Raw genomic sequence first — 16,194 nt, 5'->3', positions numbered from 1 at the left:
CTGATTCGGTACGCAGCAGGAAACCTCTGCTAAACCTCCTCCTGAATCAATACAACAGAGATATTGATTCCTCAAGAATATGTAGTTCAGATACTAGTCAGCAACATAATTATTCAGACTATCGCTTGTAAAGAACCAATTTATCTTGTCCCCTGTGACCCAATCCTCTCGTCCGGGAATTCAGAGTAACGTTACCAGTCAAGTGCAATAATTAAAGATTTGAGATGTTTTGACAACTGAATGAATTTCCCAACGCAAGCTGATGTGAAGGAGACAAAGACAACAGACACACTGCAAAGCATTAATGCAATCTGTTGAAATCTTGCATGTTACATCGTAAGATTTGTTGCATTTAAGATTCAGGCTAATCAACTTTGCTTGTTGCTTGAGCAGAAGTATCATAGGCGGGAGGACAATGCGGGTAAGGGGCTTTTGTTGTCAGCCTTTACAAGTTTTCCAAGATGTTGCACCTCGATTCACTGGTGGTTGCTAAATTCTTAATGAAGGTTGACCCAGATAGGCTGCGCACCGTGGCTCAAAGAAGACGACAGTGCAACATCACTGGAAATCTTGTTACCACGATAGTTACTTTTCAGAAAATGTGACAAATTGGCCAACTTTCTCCCCGAGTTTGAAGCACATTTTTTTTTGAAAACAAGGTTTTCGATGTGTGTTAATGTTGCGTAATCCACTCATGAAACAACTGAGTAAACTTGCAGTCAAACAGGGACAAAATTGAAATTTGGGGTTTTTTAATAGGACAGCAGCAAAGCCAGCTCATCATTAGAGGCTTCTACGGTTTCGCATCCAAACCGTGGCCTAATTACACCACTGTCACTCAGCAGATTTACCTTTTATTTTATTTTGTTTAGGCTGCTCTCCCCCTTCTGAATGCTCCCGTCATTTCACCTGAATTGGAGATTAGAAGCAGATGGACAGATAGAGGGAGCAGAAGCACGATATGTTATGTAACATTTTTGGGCTGCTTTTGGTTAGCGCCCCCTCATCTATCTACCACACTAACACTCTCTTTCTCTCTCTCACATGCACACACAACAATCACGCACTCTTGTACAAGCACTGCATCAAACGGCACACATAATGGCAGCTTTCCACCGGCATCAAGGGTGGCAACAGTGGCAAGATGAAAGGTGACATCCACACCCGCCCTCCCTCTCCCGTTGTCTCTCGCTCTGTCTGTCTCTCTCTCTCTCTCTCTCAGCTATCCTGGAAGGTTAGACATGTCGAGCTTTGATGTGCGATGCCACCTCTGTAGAAAAATGTTCTGTCTTTTTCCCTCCTCCTCAGCTTCCTCACTCACCATTTTTTAGCTGTCTTCTTCATTTGATCTTCTGTCTGCCATTTCGTCTTTCCTACATTTCGTCATTTATCTTTTTTATTTCATGCCGTTTCTCCATGCTGGTCATCAATTTGATTTATCTTGCTGTTTTTTTTCTTCTTCTTCTTATCCTCTCTTATTATAAAAGGGCTACATTTAAAGCAAGGAATCTTGCTTCGACCAAAATCCATAAAAGACCAGAAATCCACATAACCAACATAAGCCAGGCTTCAACTCCTTTGCTCTGCACCACGGATTTCCAGCAATCAGCTTCCTAAATCCTCCTGCTGTATCCCCGTATCAGTGGTGGTTTGCTGTAGTTATAAAAAAAAATATGTACTCGCCCACCAGGCAGATTGTTTCAAACCTTATCTCAAAGAGCTCAGAGATGTTGATTCAGCCATCATATTAATCTGAAGACGACCAAAAGTCACTTTTGATTTTCCTCTAAATCACAGCTAATAATCTGATTAACGTGGTGGTAATTCTCTTGCAAGAAATATTAACTGAACTCCTTCAATCAGGCTATGATGTTTCCAGTGAAACTTGTCTTTTTGATTATTATAACACAGTGTGTTTGCTATACTTCAATGCTAATGCAAATAAACCAATAAGGTTGATTAAAAATGTTCTAAATTAATTCTATCTTCTGATGATTGAATACCAAGTTCATCACTTGATATTAAAAATGAATATGATTGCATTCTGTAGATTATGTTAATATGACTCATAACTTTAAAACAGAGTGCTTATTTTTTGCTTGCCAGAACCCACGCTGTTATTGTAGGTGTCTCTTTTTTCCTTTCTTTTTTTTTGGTTTCAAACTGTGGATATCTCATTTTGTAACAAAGCTCTTATTATGCTTATTCCTAAAGACTGGTGATAAAAAAAAAAAAGATACAGCCTCATTGTTGCTGCTTTTCTTATTCTTTTGTTTTAGTCACAGCTATTTCAACCTCTCCATCCATCTCTCATTGTCTTCTCTCAGTTGTTCTCTCTCCTTGCCTTTTCTCTCCAAATCCCCATTTCTTTCCTCGACATCCGTACTCTGTTTGACTCAGCCCGTTGTTCTCACCTCTTTTACACCTCCTGTCCACTTCCTCTTCCTCTCTCCCCTTCTCACACACCCTTTTAACGGTTTTTCACCTTGCCACGGGTTTGCCCTCTGTTCTCGGTTCAGCTGCAGTTCAATGTCTTTACTCAAAGAAGGCTGAGGTTTCTTAGAATATGGCACAAAGCAGTGAGTGTAACTGAGTGAGGAGTTGGTGGGGATAGATGGAGGGAAGTGGGAAGGGGAGAGAAGGTGGGAGGAAGTGATGGACGGATGAAAAGGAAGACAAGAAGGGCGATGGAGGTCGAACACAGGTTAACATGCACTACCACAACCTGTCAGATAAATGGAATATTGGTTTAGTTACTCCCAGCCTCCCTCGAGGGAATCCGGGTGCACTGGGGAAGGAAGAGGGGCAAGGTGGGAGCGCTGAGGATGCGTGTTGTAAAGGATGAGTCGGCAGAAAAGAAACTGTTTTATCGCAGGTGCAGGAAAACTACCAGTGCTCCCTCTTGTCTCTCTCCTGCTCATTTCGTGTCAACCTTCCCTCTGCGGGAGTTATCTGCCATCAGGGTCTGTACATAGAGTACAAACTCAGGCAAAAGTGGCTGCCAATTTGTCACAGGTGCTTTAGGCGCTGCCACTTTATGAGAAGAGACGGCCTTAATGCTGGCGCAGGAGAACAGAGAACGAGAGGTGGGAAACTCTCCAGGGCCCAGGATGCACTGGAGCTGAGCTTTATTTGACTGTGTGTGCGAGTGCGTGTGTGCGCGCGTGTGTGTGTGTGCGTGCATGTACGTGTGCATGCGTGTGTGTGTTTTTGATTGAGAGAAAGACTGCATATAAAAGGATGGAATTAACTTTTTGAAACTTTCAGAAAGTCACTAATGATGTAAATGTGAGAAATTGTTTTGAATGAATAACAAAGCGCACACAGTCACACGCATTACACACACATAGCAAGTATCCCCGCGATGTGAAATGGATGTGTCCACTGTTGGTTGTTTCATCTCTGTGCCCTCATTGTTATGGAGAAATTGGATTTTATTTTATTTGAATGTATGTATATACGCAAAGGTACATGTGAGTGTCTGTGCATGTGACTGGAGGAGAGTGTTGCTGATTGTCTGGTGAAATTCCAGAGGGCTTTCTTATGTAATTGAACTGAGCTGCTGCACTCAGATGAATCGCCGAGCCAATAAAACCCATTAGAATTGAATTGCATGAGAGAGTGTGGGAGATGGAGAGAAAAAGAACAAAGAAGAGAGAGGTACAGATGTTAGTTTGCATATATGTAACACACTTATATGCGTGTGCGTGTGTGTGTGTGTGTGTGTGTGTGTGTGTGTGTGTGTGTGTGTGTGTGTGTGTGTGTGCATTTTGGTAAAATAGAGCCGAGAAGAGGGCACAGGAAGAATAGAGAGACTAATGGTTTTATAGAAAGTTTCATATGGGAGTGATAGGAAGATGAAATGATGGGTACACGGTGCGATAGAGAGGGAAGCTAGGTGACCAGGGATTAGTCTGTGTCTCCTCGGCTGTTGTAATGAGCCGTCAGGATAATTGGAATGAAAAACACAGTCCTCCATTTAATGAAGTGAGACTTTCAAAATACATGGAATGAGAATGAAAGTGGAAAAAGGTTCGGGGCTAGTGGCAGAGGGAACTAGACGGAGATAATCCACGGAACATTTTGGCAGTTTCGCTCCACACATGACATCGTGTCTAAGTGAATGTTGGATGAGTCCTCAGCCAATCAGCGCCGGCCTTAATAGACTCCGCAGTGGACCCCTGACCAGTGTCCAGCATTCAGTGCTCTGACTGACAGCTGGAGCCACCGCTGCTCTTGGGCAAAGCCCTTATAATCAGGAACAACGAACATGAAAGAATAACGGGGCTCATCCAAAATGGCGGCGGAGTAGCCTCAGGCACACTTCTGCGAGCATGAGATAGGAGGAGGAACGTCATTATCCCAAGTGCCGCCACATCCGTCCCTGGAAATAACATGGGCTGTGTGCCTGATTGGCAGCCATATAGTGTTAATGAATAACAATATGATGTAGGGAGAAAAAAAGGACGCTATCGGCCAAGAGGACGACAGCTGTATGGCATTCTCCTTAATTAAGTTGAGGAGAGGAGTGAAGCCACAGAGGCAGCCGAGTGATGGAAAGTAAAGGAGGGAGGGGGTGCAAATGAGCGGAGGAGAGTATGGTTGAAGAAGAACAAGGAAAAAGAAGTGAGGGATGACGGCAAAACGATAAGAAAAAGTTTGACAATTTTTAGGTCATCCGTGATAGCCAAGAGAAATTAATCAGCGTCCAGTTAATTAGTGCAGCAACCTCGGCCATTAATCCTCAGGCTCAAGTGACAACCACGTGCTTGTGTTCACACGCACATGCAACATAAATGCTTTCAAAGACGAGAGCACCAACAGACACACATGCTCATAAGTGTCTCTTTCTCTTCATCTGGTCACTCCCCCTCACTCTCTCACACTTTGCTTCACAGAAAACTCTGCTCATCTCTTTGTCTTTCCCACAAAACACGCTACAGATCATGTAATATTTCTTCGCAGCGCAGAGACCAGGGCTGGGCTTGAAGAAGCAAAAAATAAATTCAGGAGGGGGGAGGGTATATTGCTGACATAAGAAGAGTGCAAAAAGAGATTGATGATCTCAGGGCCACTGGGAGAAAGGGAGAGAGGAGACAGAGGAATACTTACCAATAAATTACTCCTGAGCAGAAAGGGCAGTGTGTGTGTGTGTGTGTGTGTGTGTGTGTGTGTGTGTGTGTGTGCGTGTGTGCGTGTGTGTGCGTCTGCGCGTGTTCTGTATGCCTTTTGTGGCGGTGTCCAGCCAATAATGCACGTGTGTGTAAAAGTGCACAAACATATGGTCTGGGTGTGTGTGCACGCAAGCTTTTATGTATTTTAAAACAAGATGTGCGTGTGTGTCGACTACTTCGCAAGTTGTGGTTTTACAGAGATTGTTTGATGAAGTGGCATGCTGTTCACTCTTAGAGTGCTGATGCACACACAGACACAAATTCACACCCACTCTTCCATCTTTCCCTTTTAGTTCTTGTCAGCCATTATTTTTTGTCTTTAATGGCAGTATGAACTTGTCTCTTTCTACCTCTCCACCTACCATTGTGTCTCAGCCATTGATTCAGAGAATGTGTCAAGATCCAAGCTATTGTTCTGCATTGAATGAGACAGTCCCTGCATGGCACTGCTCCATTGGGAATGCATCTGTCACAGACAATGTCTCTGTCTTCCTGCCATTGTGCCGTAGAAAATGTGTCGGTGATAGAGAATGTGTTCCTACATATTCCTATTGCTTCATAGATGAATGTCAGTCTGCCAGGTATGATTCCCTTCAGCCTCTGTTTTCAAGCACGGTCCACCATTGTAAACACTCCACAGCCGGCATACAGGCCTGCCAGAGAACATCGTTAGTCCTTGTCCTTATCAGTTGTCAGGGGTGGAGATCGATTTCATTTTGCACACACGGTCAATTTGGGGAAATAATTAGGAGCATTTGTCTCTAGTATCGAAATGGCATCAGCCTCAATTGCTGATCAGCGTGTTTGAAATAAGTCTTTCCTGCAGTTCTTGTATTTTACATCTCCTTCATCTCAAAACTCATTGGGTCAGAGACTACATCCAATGATTATCGAGCAGGATGCTGAGGTAGAGCAGCAAAGAAACTCAATTAATATTCACAGTAGTAAAGCATGTGTCATGTTTAATAGGCTGTAGTAACTTTGCTATGAAACCTTGCAACGCCGTTGTTGAAATGTCACTGCATGTTGTAGATAATAGCATTTGTGTATGTGTGTTATCCCATCCCCTGTCTGTCTGTAGATAATGTGTCAGTTACTTCCACGGTCTCTCCCACTCCCACCACCCAACCAATCACCTCCCATCCCACCACCCCAACCCTCCTAACACCCAGCTTCGCTCCGGACCCGAAAGGTAACATACACACACCTTTTTCTTCTACCTCTGCTACCCTCCATCTCTCTCCTCGTCCTTTCCTACGCTCCTTTGGTGTCTCTTACTCCCCTAGTCATTTGATAATTCTCAAGTAGCCTCCACACACACACACGCACACGCACGCATGCGCGCATGCACACACACACACATACACACACAAGTCCTATGCTGCAACCTTCCTTTGCCCTGCATCTACATGAGCGTACGTGCCTGCAGACACGTTGGTGCGTACCGAGCGCAACCTCCCACTCTCCCTTTTTCTTATCACTGGCTGTTTGATGCTTCCTACACACACATTGCCCAGTCAGCGGTTGTGTGTGTGAGTGTGAGTGTGTGTGTGTGTGTGTGTGTGCGTGTGTGTGGGGCTTTTGATGCTTGGTAGGTACTGTTAATAAATCTGCATTAAGAGTTTAAAGAACTGGCAACGACTGACACTGGCCTCCGTAGGGCCAGGTTGATGCTACACAAATACCTTTATCTGCACACACGCACTCACACAAACACGCACATATTCTGATGAAAGAAGATCAGAGATCAAGGTGTGTCTCATCGTATTCTCCCTGATGATGATGTTACACACGGGTAAGAAAGGCTGCTCGGCTATGCAGGGTGGAAAGGTTCATGGAGAATAAGACACGCACATACACACACTCATGTGATTATTCACTTTAAAGTATGTATGTCCACATGTATGCATGTGTATATGTACATCTATGTGCTCATCCTACGACTGCAAATGCACAAGCCAATGTGTGAAATGATCAAACATCAGGAATGACAATACAGTTCAAACAAGAGCAATTCATAATATACCAGTTTAATTGCTTATATATATTAATACCCTAGTTTCATTTATTGATTACTGGAGAGAAAAAACACATGACTGAAACAAATGGAGTTATTTCCTATAGTTGTGTGTATCAAGCCCATTGATCAGAGGAAGCATTTAATGGACAGATTAGACAGTTCCATAATGATTCATGGCAGGAATGTATAGTTAGTTGATGGGGAACCTGTGAACCTGCTGGATTTGGCTAAATGTTCAATGCTATACAAGTAATCAGGCTCCTTTTCTCTGTAACACACCAGAAAAACACATTAATTTCTAAAGAAAAATACACTTTAGTTGTTATTTTAAAACAATGATTGCACCCTCTCCAGATTTAAGAATGCTCAAATGAGTAGAATTTTAGTTTCTTAAACTTTATCTTAAAATTCCTAAAGCAAAAAAACTAACTAAAACTTTTTTTTAACAAATAAGCCTACATACTTTTAAGGAATGATGTCATTATGCAGCCTTGTGTATAAATATATCCAGACAATGGTGATTCAAAAGCTGAAGGAACATCTTTGATAAACTTATGAATGCTGTGCTCATAATTTCTGCTGTGGAAGTGATAAAAAAAAGGTTGTTAAAAAATAAAAGCTTCATAAATGACCAGAACAGAAAACGACAACAGTAATGAGTCATACCAGGCTCGTAAAGTGTTCCATATTTAGATAAACAGCTGTTTTTCTCTTGCCTCTGTAATAACAGTGTGCACTGGCCGTCGGCAGCTGAATCCTGGTTTAAGAGTCAAACGTGTGCACATGCAGTCGCAGGATGGGCACACGGACGTATATACACACACGCCAGTGAACGCTCGATGCGGACTGCGCTCCCAATACTGAGCCTGGGCTTTGGGTATTGGCCGATACCGAGTACTGATCTGTTACCAGTGGTATATCAACAAGCTGGTAAAGTAAACAGGATCGTTCTGTTATGTATAAGTGCAGGCTTGAAGGAAAAAATGCTTTCTGAACAAAATTGAACAAATAAATACATAGATAAAATAATTGTATTCTGATACCATTTTGGCCCGTTGTCGTCCCAATCCAGCTATTTGGATCATGCATCGGACTGATCTCAGTATTGGTGCAGAGTTGCACTAATCACACATCATATTCACATGAGTTTTTGTATGTGTCTTTTCTTCTGGGAACTTTTGACCCATAGCTTGGCTTTGTGTGTGTGCGTGCAGAATATATTTATCTCACACAAACACGCTCACTGGCATCTCCTCTTTTCTTCCCATGCCTCCGTCTCCTGTCTGTTACTTAAAAGGAGAGATGAAGCGAAGGAAGCGGCAGAATCCTTCTCTTGCCGCTGCCGCCATCTGTGGCAGGTGGAGGTTGTTCACCTGCTGGGCGTGTGGGGAGATGTCTTAAAGAGTAGAAATCTGGTGAACGTTTAGTCGCTGTTGATGTATGATCTGAGGGGCTTTTTGGAGAAACGCTGCACTGTACTGTCATACATTTCCTGTGGAGCTTCTGGCTGCGGTGGACTAAAAAATAGGGTGGAGTGAGGTAAAGGTATAGCACTGGAGTCCTTTCTGTTTCATCCCTCTGTGAAATGTTGAATAACGCAGTGTGCCTACAGATTTTATCTTACACTTGGTCATAAACATAAGCAGGGATATGATGCAGTCACAGTGTCCAATGAGACACTTAGTCATGAAATGCATGTGCAAGAATGGACTCTCTTTCCTTCAACTGTCAGTGCCTGCTCCACGTACTTTTCTTCCTTTCCTTTGCCTCCTCTTCCTCTCCTGAGCTCTATGTTAGCACTCAATTAATGATTCATGTTTTAATTCGGCTTCGTCAAGGTCCAAGAGCTGCATCAATAACTCTACGTCCTTGCCTCCGATTTAGCCTTTCCAGCTTTTACACTACACCCACTGAGAACCATCACAAAAGAAAACTTTTGTTATTGTCAGCAACTCAGGTGCTATCGATACGGACTCAAGGAGCTGTTTTTTGCAGCACAGATTACCAAAAATCTCAAAATTCTAATTAGTTAACTTAAAGCGACAAATAACAAAGAAAAAAGCTGTAAATCCTCAAGTTGGAACCAGTGAATATTTACAATTTTTCTTAATAAGTTTATTTTTATTAATAAATGATGACTATAATTATCACTCAGTTTCGTCGATTTTTCTGTTAGAATCAAATAATTGTTTCAACGCAATCTACACCTCCCTTCATTATTCCTCTGTCCATCTGTTCGTGTTTGTTCTTGTAAAGTTAGTCAAAGGTGTGGTTGACATGAATAACTCCTCACCACTGCTGCAATTTTATGAATGTCACAGAATTTAACACCTTTTTATGTTTTCAAATTTCTCTGTCTCTCTCTCTCTATCGCTCAGTTTTTTATTTCCTTTCCAGGGCTGCACTACTCGGGGTGTGAACACACTCAAAGTTTCCCTCATTTAAAATGCATTGTAGTCTTGACAGGTGCTTGGCTGGAGTGGGTTTTTAGAGGTTATTCTTTCATTCACTCCTCATTTTGCCACCTTTTTCTCACCCATTTGGACTGACTGGCGTTCTGTGCAGTGGAGGTTGATGAAAGGTGATAATGCAAGTTGCTGATATTGACTTTGGTTTTCTCCGGTCTCGCTCCCTGTACTCTCCCACGCTGCTGTTTTAATGTGCTTTCTTTCTCTCACTTGTATATATATTTTTTCTACACAACATCTCTCTTTCTTTCATTTTTGATTCATTTCTCGCTTTGTTTCGATTTCTTTGCCTGCACTTCTCTCTCCTTTCATCTCCATATTCTCCTTGATATACCCCTACACTCCGCCCACACCCACTATTTGTTTTCTTTTGTTCCTTCTCAGATCCCGGTGCAGTGGTAGAGACTCACAGTGCAGTTCCATATGCAGTGATAGGTGGCGTTCTGGCCCTGCTGGTTTTCACCGTCATATGCGTCCTCATCGTCACCATCTGGTGCTCTGTTCGACAGAAAGGTAACGCACACGCACACAGTTTCTTTCATAAGCAGTGGACATGTCGAGGCAATCCGAGTATTTTTATCACATCTTTCACAGGCGCGTTTTCTCATTTGCGCCGCTTTCTGGCGTAACAAACTGTGAAAAGAAATCATTGCAGGCCCGTTACACCCAGATTCCTTGAAAATAATCTTTTACCTGAGGTGTTAAATTGTCAGTGCAAAGCAGACAGGACGGGATGCTCCTCTCCAGGCGAGCACTGTCCATGATGGACGACCTTGGCCAGGATAGCAGAAAAGACGGGGTGGGTTGGGAAATGTAGGTGTGGTCCCCATGTTTTATGACTATATGTTAGTGTATCAAGGCTCATCTATTAAAAGCAGCCTCCCTGCGTTCCCTATCTTTTAAAGTGCCCGTGTTTTGGCAGCCTTCAACTGTGCACCCCAGCTGCCAAGAAATGATCCAGGGGCAGTGTAGCAACCAGCAAGCAGCTATTACTTACCCAATGGCCAGACAAGCCGTCAGTCAGCATTCAGGATGGCTTGACCGCCAATCAGCACGGAGACGGCACCATTACAACCAAGCCATGTTTAGACAAAGCCATTAGGACTTTGTCTTCGCCCCACCGTGGCTGGCAGTATGCCAGTCAATGTCGGTAAGGAGAATTAGAGTGTCACTCACCCCTGGAGTGAGGGGACACTCAAGCAGGAAGATGACTTAAGCAGTTCTTGCTCTCTGAGTAACCTGTACTGCACCGAATCATTAATCATACGGACCTGTGGGATGTTAAAATGGGTTTGATGATGGGTTTTGTGAGTGACGCAAACGTGACATTGTTCTCTTGCACCTAACCTACCCTTCGTCTTTTTTCCGCCAATCTCTCCTCCCTCCCTGTCTTCTATTCTCTTCTCCTCCTGCCCCTCCCCTTCTGCCTCTTCTATTCACACATCCATCTCCTACCTTTATTTTCCGCCCATAGGCTCGTACCGTACACGAGAGCCTATTCTTGCTTGGTATTGACCTAACAATCAGTTAACTAATTAATTAATCAGTCACAGGTATGAAACTCAATAATATCAGCGCTGGTTGGTTTGATAATGCTGCATGGCGCTGCCGTGATCATGACGCTTTGCCGCCTAACCTTCCCCCTCAAATCTCCCTCTTGGTCTCTCTCTCTCTGTCTCTTTTCATTCAGGCTCCTATCTTACCCATGAGGCCAGTGGGTTGGATGAACATGGTGAGGTGCAGGAGGCTTTCCTCAATGGGAACGACGCCAGCCAGGGCAAGAAGGAGTACCTACTGTAGCCCCTCCCTATCCCCTTCTCTTCTGACCTCATCCCCCCTATCCCTTCCTCTCCCTGTGTCTCACCTTATATACAGTAGACACACACACACACACACACACACGCACACACACACACACTTCTATACAAAGCGCCATAACAGGCTGCCTTCTGAAATCGACTGTATACAGATACTGCACACAGCCAATTCATCCCTCTCCATTCCACTTCACGTCCTCCATGCACATACACACACACACAGACACACACACACACACACGGGGACAGATTGAGAAAAAGAGCGCCTATATAGACCCACCAGCTATAAACGACTGTGCCATATACTGTAAGTCGGAGAAACCGGGGTAAATGGAGAGCAAAAGAGTCGGGGAGAGGGTGAGCGTGAATGTAGACAATAACAAAATGATGCCATAATTATTTTTGATCGAGAGGGAAGCAGTGAGCACAAAGAAAACCAGCACTCTGCCTGTGCAGCCTCCAAAGTGGAAGGGGAATTAGAGGCAGATGACTGCTGTAATTCCAAGGAGAAACCATCTATTTCACAAAGCTCAATCTATAACTGATGGAGCAGCATGTGCGAGAGGGGCATGAGAGCTAGAAAATTGAAATTTAGAAAATTGCTCTTTACAACAAAGCAACATATGTATAATTCTCAAACAACACTGCAGTATTCAGACTTTATGGACAAGCTAACTACCCTGTTTTGCTATCCCTGCAAGGTGGCTTCCCAATAATTTGTGAAAAAAAACATCTTTTCATGATTTTTATCTCCTCACACTACAGCAGGAAGGAGAACGGTTCTCTTTTAATTAATGAATTAATTAACTCTCCATCTCCGCCTTCCTCTCCGTTCACCTGTTACCATCCTCTCTCCTCTCCTTTATATCTCTCTTTCTCTCTGTCTGTCCCTCTCTATCGCTCCTCCTTTGTTGGCTCCTATTAATGAAAGGATTAATGTTGGGCTGCGTTCCCGACAAGGAAGAAAGGAATATGACTTGCTAAGACATTAAAGAAGAGCTTAATTATTTTAGAATGTCATTAAGAGGATAAAAAGGTTTAAAAGTCTTAATAAGAAGGGCAAAGGGAGTGAATGAATAAGGATATAAAATGGGTGGATGTTTTTTTCTGAACGCTACCACACATGCAGATACATGCACACATTCATACGTACAATACACATGTTGACAGAACAAGTATACATATCTCTGAACTCCTTATTTGTATAAAAAAGAACCGCAACATAAATTAAATGAATCTTTTAAAATGTAAAAAAAAATGTTTACTATTCAAACGCATTATGAAGCAAATATACTAACACAGAATATTAGCCTATAGAGGTGCAAAGCCGAACAAACTACTGTCCAGTGATCTTTAAAGAAAATAAAGAAAAGAATAAAAAAAATGTCATTTGTCTTTATGAGAAACAAGAGGTCTTATGGATTTTTTATTAATTATTATTATTATTATTTGAACAATTATGATTGTTGTTAATGTTATTATTATTGCCGTTGTTATTATTATGATTGTAAATGTTAAAGAAATGTACACTTCCCATGGTTTGTTTTTGATTCTACTGTAGAGAAATTGCTGTCTTTTTTCACTCTTACCTTTCCTCTCTCTCCTAGTCTTTCTCTCTCTTCGTTTTCTGTGCCTAGTCGTCTCTTCTCCTGTCTTTCACTCTTGTTTATTTTAGAGTCCATGTGTAATTGTTGATATATAGCTAACTATTCTTTATAGGGGAAAGATACAAAGCACGACAAAATTAAAAAGAATTCAAAAATAACCTCTGGCATCAGACTGTTTTTTGCGTGTGTTTAGTGTGTAACTAGCAGGTGCTGTTTTGGAAATCCTGTGAAGAGAGAACAGGAGATGGAGCATATGATATGATCAATGGGGACTGGTGGAGTTATCGCAGGGAAGATATAGACGAAGGAAATTGAGCCGGTTGTAACTGGCAGTTCATATAGAATAAACAAATCAGGAAGTTCTGTGGCGCCGCTAATGAATCATAAGAACAGATAGCGGGGAAGAAAGGGTGACAAGAGGGTTGACTCCAATGAATACAAAAAAATATGACTCTGCCATTAACTTCCACACAATCAATACCCGATTCTGTCGGGAAGCACTCAACGTGTCCATCTGTGTGCAGGGCTGGATTTGAAAGCTGCCGGAGGTCGCCGGGTGATAGATCGATGTGTTTCTCTTCCATCGATGGCAAGGCTCCACGGTCGCCTGTCATAAAGACAGATTGTCAAATGGCAATCAAAGTAATGGACTTGCCAGGCGCTACCAGCATGAGTTGACACTCTGGACGACAAACAATTCAAACACGTACTACACACACACGCGCGCGCAGACGCTAGACATATCTTCAGTTTACGATGACGCAAAGGTAGCACAGGAAGTTTCTGCTATCAGACCAGCCGTGCTCAATAAGTAATAAAGCCAGAGTATTGTCCCTTCAATATCTTCTGAAGCGAATGTCCTTCAAACCCAGGTTTCACGTGTTGTTTTCTTGTGCGATTCCCAGCACTCTGGTTGTGTTGTTGCCTGTTTATAAGCTATTGTTATTTTTTTTTCCCTCACAGGATGAAAAAAAAACTGAACAGAAAAGTAAACTTTGTAGTTTGTGCACTTTTTGTGTGTTTTCTACAAAGAAAGATTTCAATCAAATCCTATTCACAGGACGTATTGTATTTCTTATGCTGTCATTGCTGGTGCATCCTGGGAATTATGGCCATTATCTGACCATAACAATGATACCATTCCACTGCTAGACCCAATGGTAATCAAACCTCTGTGAACATAGATGGTGATTATCGAATCAAAAGACATAAGAAAGAACGAGATTGGGATGAGCCAGATAGCAGTTGGTTGTATTCCTGCCCGGTTTATGACATACAGGGATAGTAGCATAATCTCTCCACTGACGACAGCACGAAGTCTAGGAATAACTCACATGGTTGCTCCTTGATGCTAGTTTCACCATTTAACGTCCTGGAACGGGTTCACGTTAGATAATTCCCAGTTTATGACCCTTTTATGACTGTCATATTTCATTTCTACGAGTTGCAGTAGCTATCACAGTCCATTCAAACACAAACTCTTTATATTTCTGCTGGCTGCGTGATGGATTAGACACAGTCTTATCCATCTGTAAAATCAACCCCGGTGACCTGGGGATGGTGAACGCAGCTTATGTCCGCGGGTCTTGGAATTTTGACCCAAGCGAGGCAAGGAGGAGTGTACAGCATGGCAGCATAGCATGAGGCATTGATTGAGGTGCCTGAGTGTGTCGAGGCCCACCATAATCAGGAAGCCGGGAGCTTTCAGGCCGAGAGAACAATTGAATGGAAAGACGCCAGGGAAGCTGAGGAAAATCTTTTATTTTTTTCCCCCCTCCTTTCAGATTTCTCAATCAATAATGTATTCAGGGGGTTTTCTTTTCTTTTTTTTCATCATTTTGTTGGACATTTTGTACTCTGTGGATCTTTTGAGCGTGTTAAAAGGAGTTGGAAAGAAGAAAAAAAAATAACAAGTATAAGAATAAATGGAAAATAGACACAACATCTGTTATAAAAGGTGGACAATTATCAACTGATAAAAATTGCAAGCAACAAATCCAAAACCTGAGTGAAAAGAAGAAACGGAAAGTGAAACAGGGAGCTGCTCTGCGATTATGAAAAACAGGGAAAATAAAAGAGAAATGTCATATCAATGTCCCATGCAAAAAGAGATGGAGCTCTCTTCTTACAACAACGCGGTTCAAGATGAACAATCTAATTAGAGTGAGCAATAAGAGTGATCAAGGCTCTTTTTATTACACGAGTGCATCACATTGTATTTACAAGTATAATCAAAACAGCCATGAAGATTGTGTCATAACCAGGTTAATGATGTTTTCCCTACGATGCTGCTGCATCCTCTCTGGACCAAATTTTACTGAATGTTTAATTAAACGCTGTCACTCATATATCTACATCACTGGTGGTTGGCTTAGCAGAGACTTAGAACGGGCTTAGAATAAGACCTAGAGGAAGAGCATTCAAAGAAAACAGACATCTGTGATCAGGATAGTAGTCATCAACGAGAGACTTCATTTTCTCACTGACATTTGGTGTGGGACCTGATAATTAACTGGCCTTTTCATTTACAAGTTATTCATGGCGTCTGTGCGCAAGATTGCTGATTAGTTAACATGCCAACAACAAACAGGAATATGCTATGCCTATATTTATTCTTCTCTAGTCCACAAGCTGTTTCAAACACTTGCTTTTTCTCATGCACACAAACCACGAAAGGAACGTTGTTTTAAAGATGATGACAAGTATATGTGGGAGAAAACAGCCTACTTCTTCAATTTTGAAAAATTCAGACCTCTGGAAACACTTTGGCTTTAAGGGAGTGTTTGGCTGAAGACCATGGAGCTGCCTGCACGGCCTCACGCAGGGCCATGCGGACAGATTTCCCTCTGGACGCTGCTACTGGAGGTGGAAGGTGGGCAACAGAATGAGGATAGGATGCCCTTTCTCCCTCAACTTGTTTCCTTGGAGGAGTGAAGAGAATCTGGAGCACGAGGCTGTACAGCTGGAAGAGGATGGTGGCAACTGCAGTAGCCCAGGCAGGAAGATTGGTATTGGGGGTGAAAAGCAAGAGGATGTGGATAATGTGGAGTGGCAGGCACAGCAGAACTAAAAGGGAAAGGGACAAGGCCAAGGAAAGGACCCGGTAGG

General features: G+C 42.7%; 1 protein-coding gene across 3 annotated transcripts in view; it reads left to right on the top strand.

Moving 5' to 3' along the window:
* cadm4 (cell adhesion molecule 4) overlaps positions 1-13,223 on the top strand; it is a 142,895-nt gene extending 129,672 nt beyond the window's left edge. For 2 of the 3 annotated variants that reach the window (XM_068569389.1, XM_068569388.1), the window contains exons 7-8: positions 10,047-10,175; positions 11,353-13,223. In XM_068569389.1, the coding sequence (XP_068425490.1) occupies positions 10,047-10,175; positions 11,353-11,462 (239 nt within the window). In that variant the 3' untranslated portion in view covers positions 11,463-13,223. Of the gene's footprint in view, positions 1-10,046; positions 10,176-11,136; positions 11,216-11,352 lie in introns of all 3 variants that reach the window. The other variant, XM_068569390.1, reaches the window with a different exon arrangement.
* Positions 13,224-16,194: the final 2,971 nt, after the last annotated feature.

Source organism: Clinocottus analis, unplaced genomic scaffold (genome assembly GCF_023055335.1).
Source record: "Clinocottus analis isolate CAN_PGR_092001 unplaced genomic scaffold, fCliAna1.0.p SCAF_9, whole genome shotgun sequence".
Taxonomy (NCBI): Eukaryota; Metazoa; Chordata; class Actinopteri; order Perciformes; family Cottidae; genus Clinocottus; species Clinocottus analis.
This window is presented reverse-complemented; position numbering and strand designations above follow the sequence as displayed.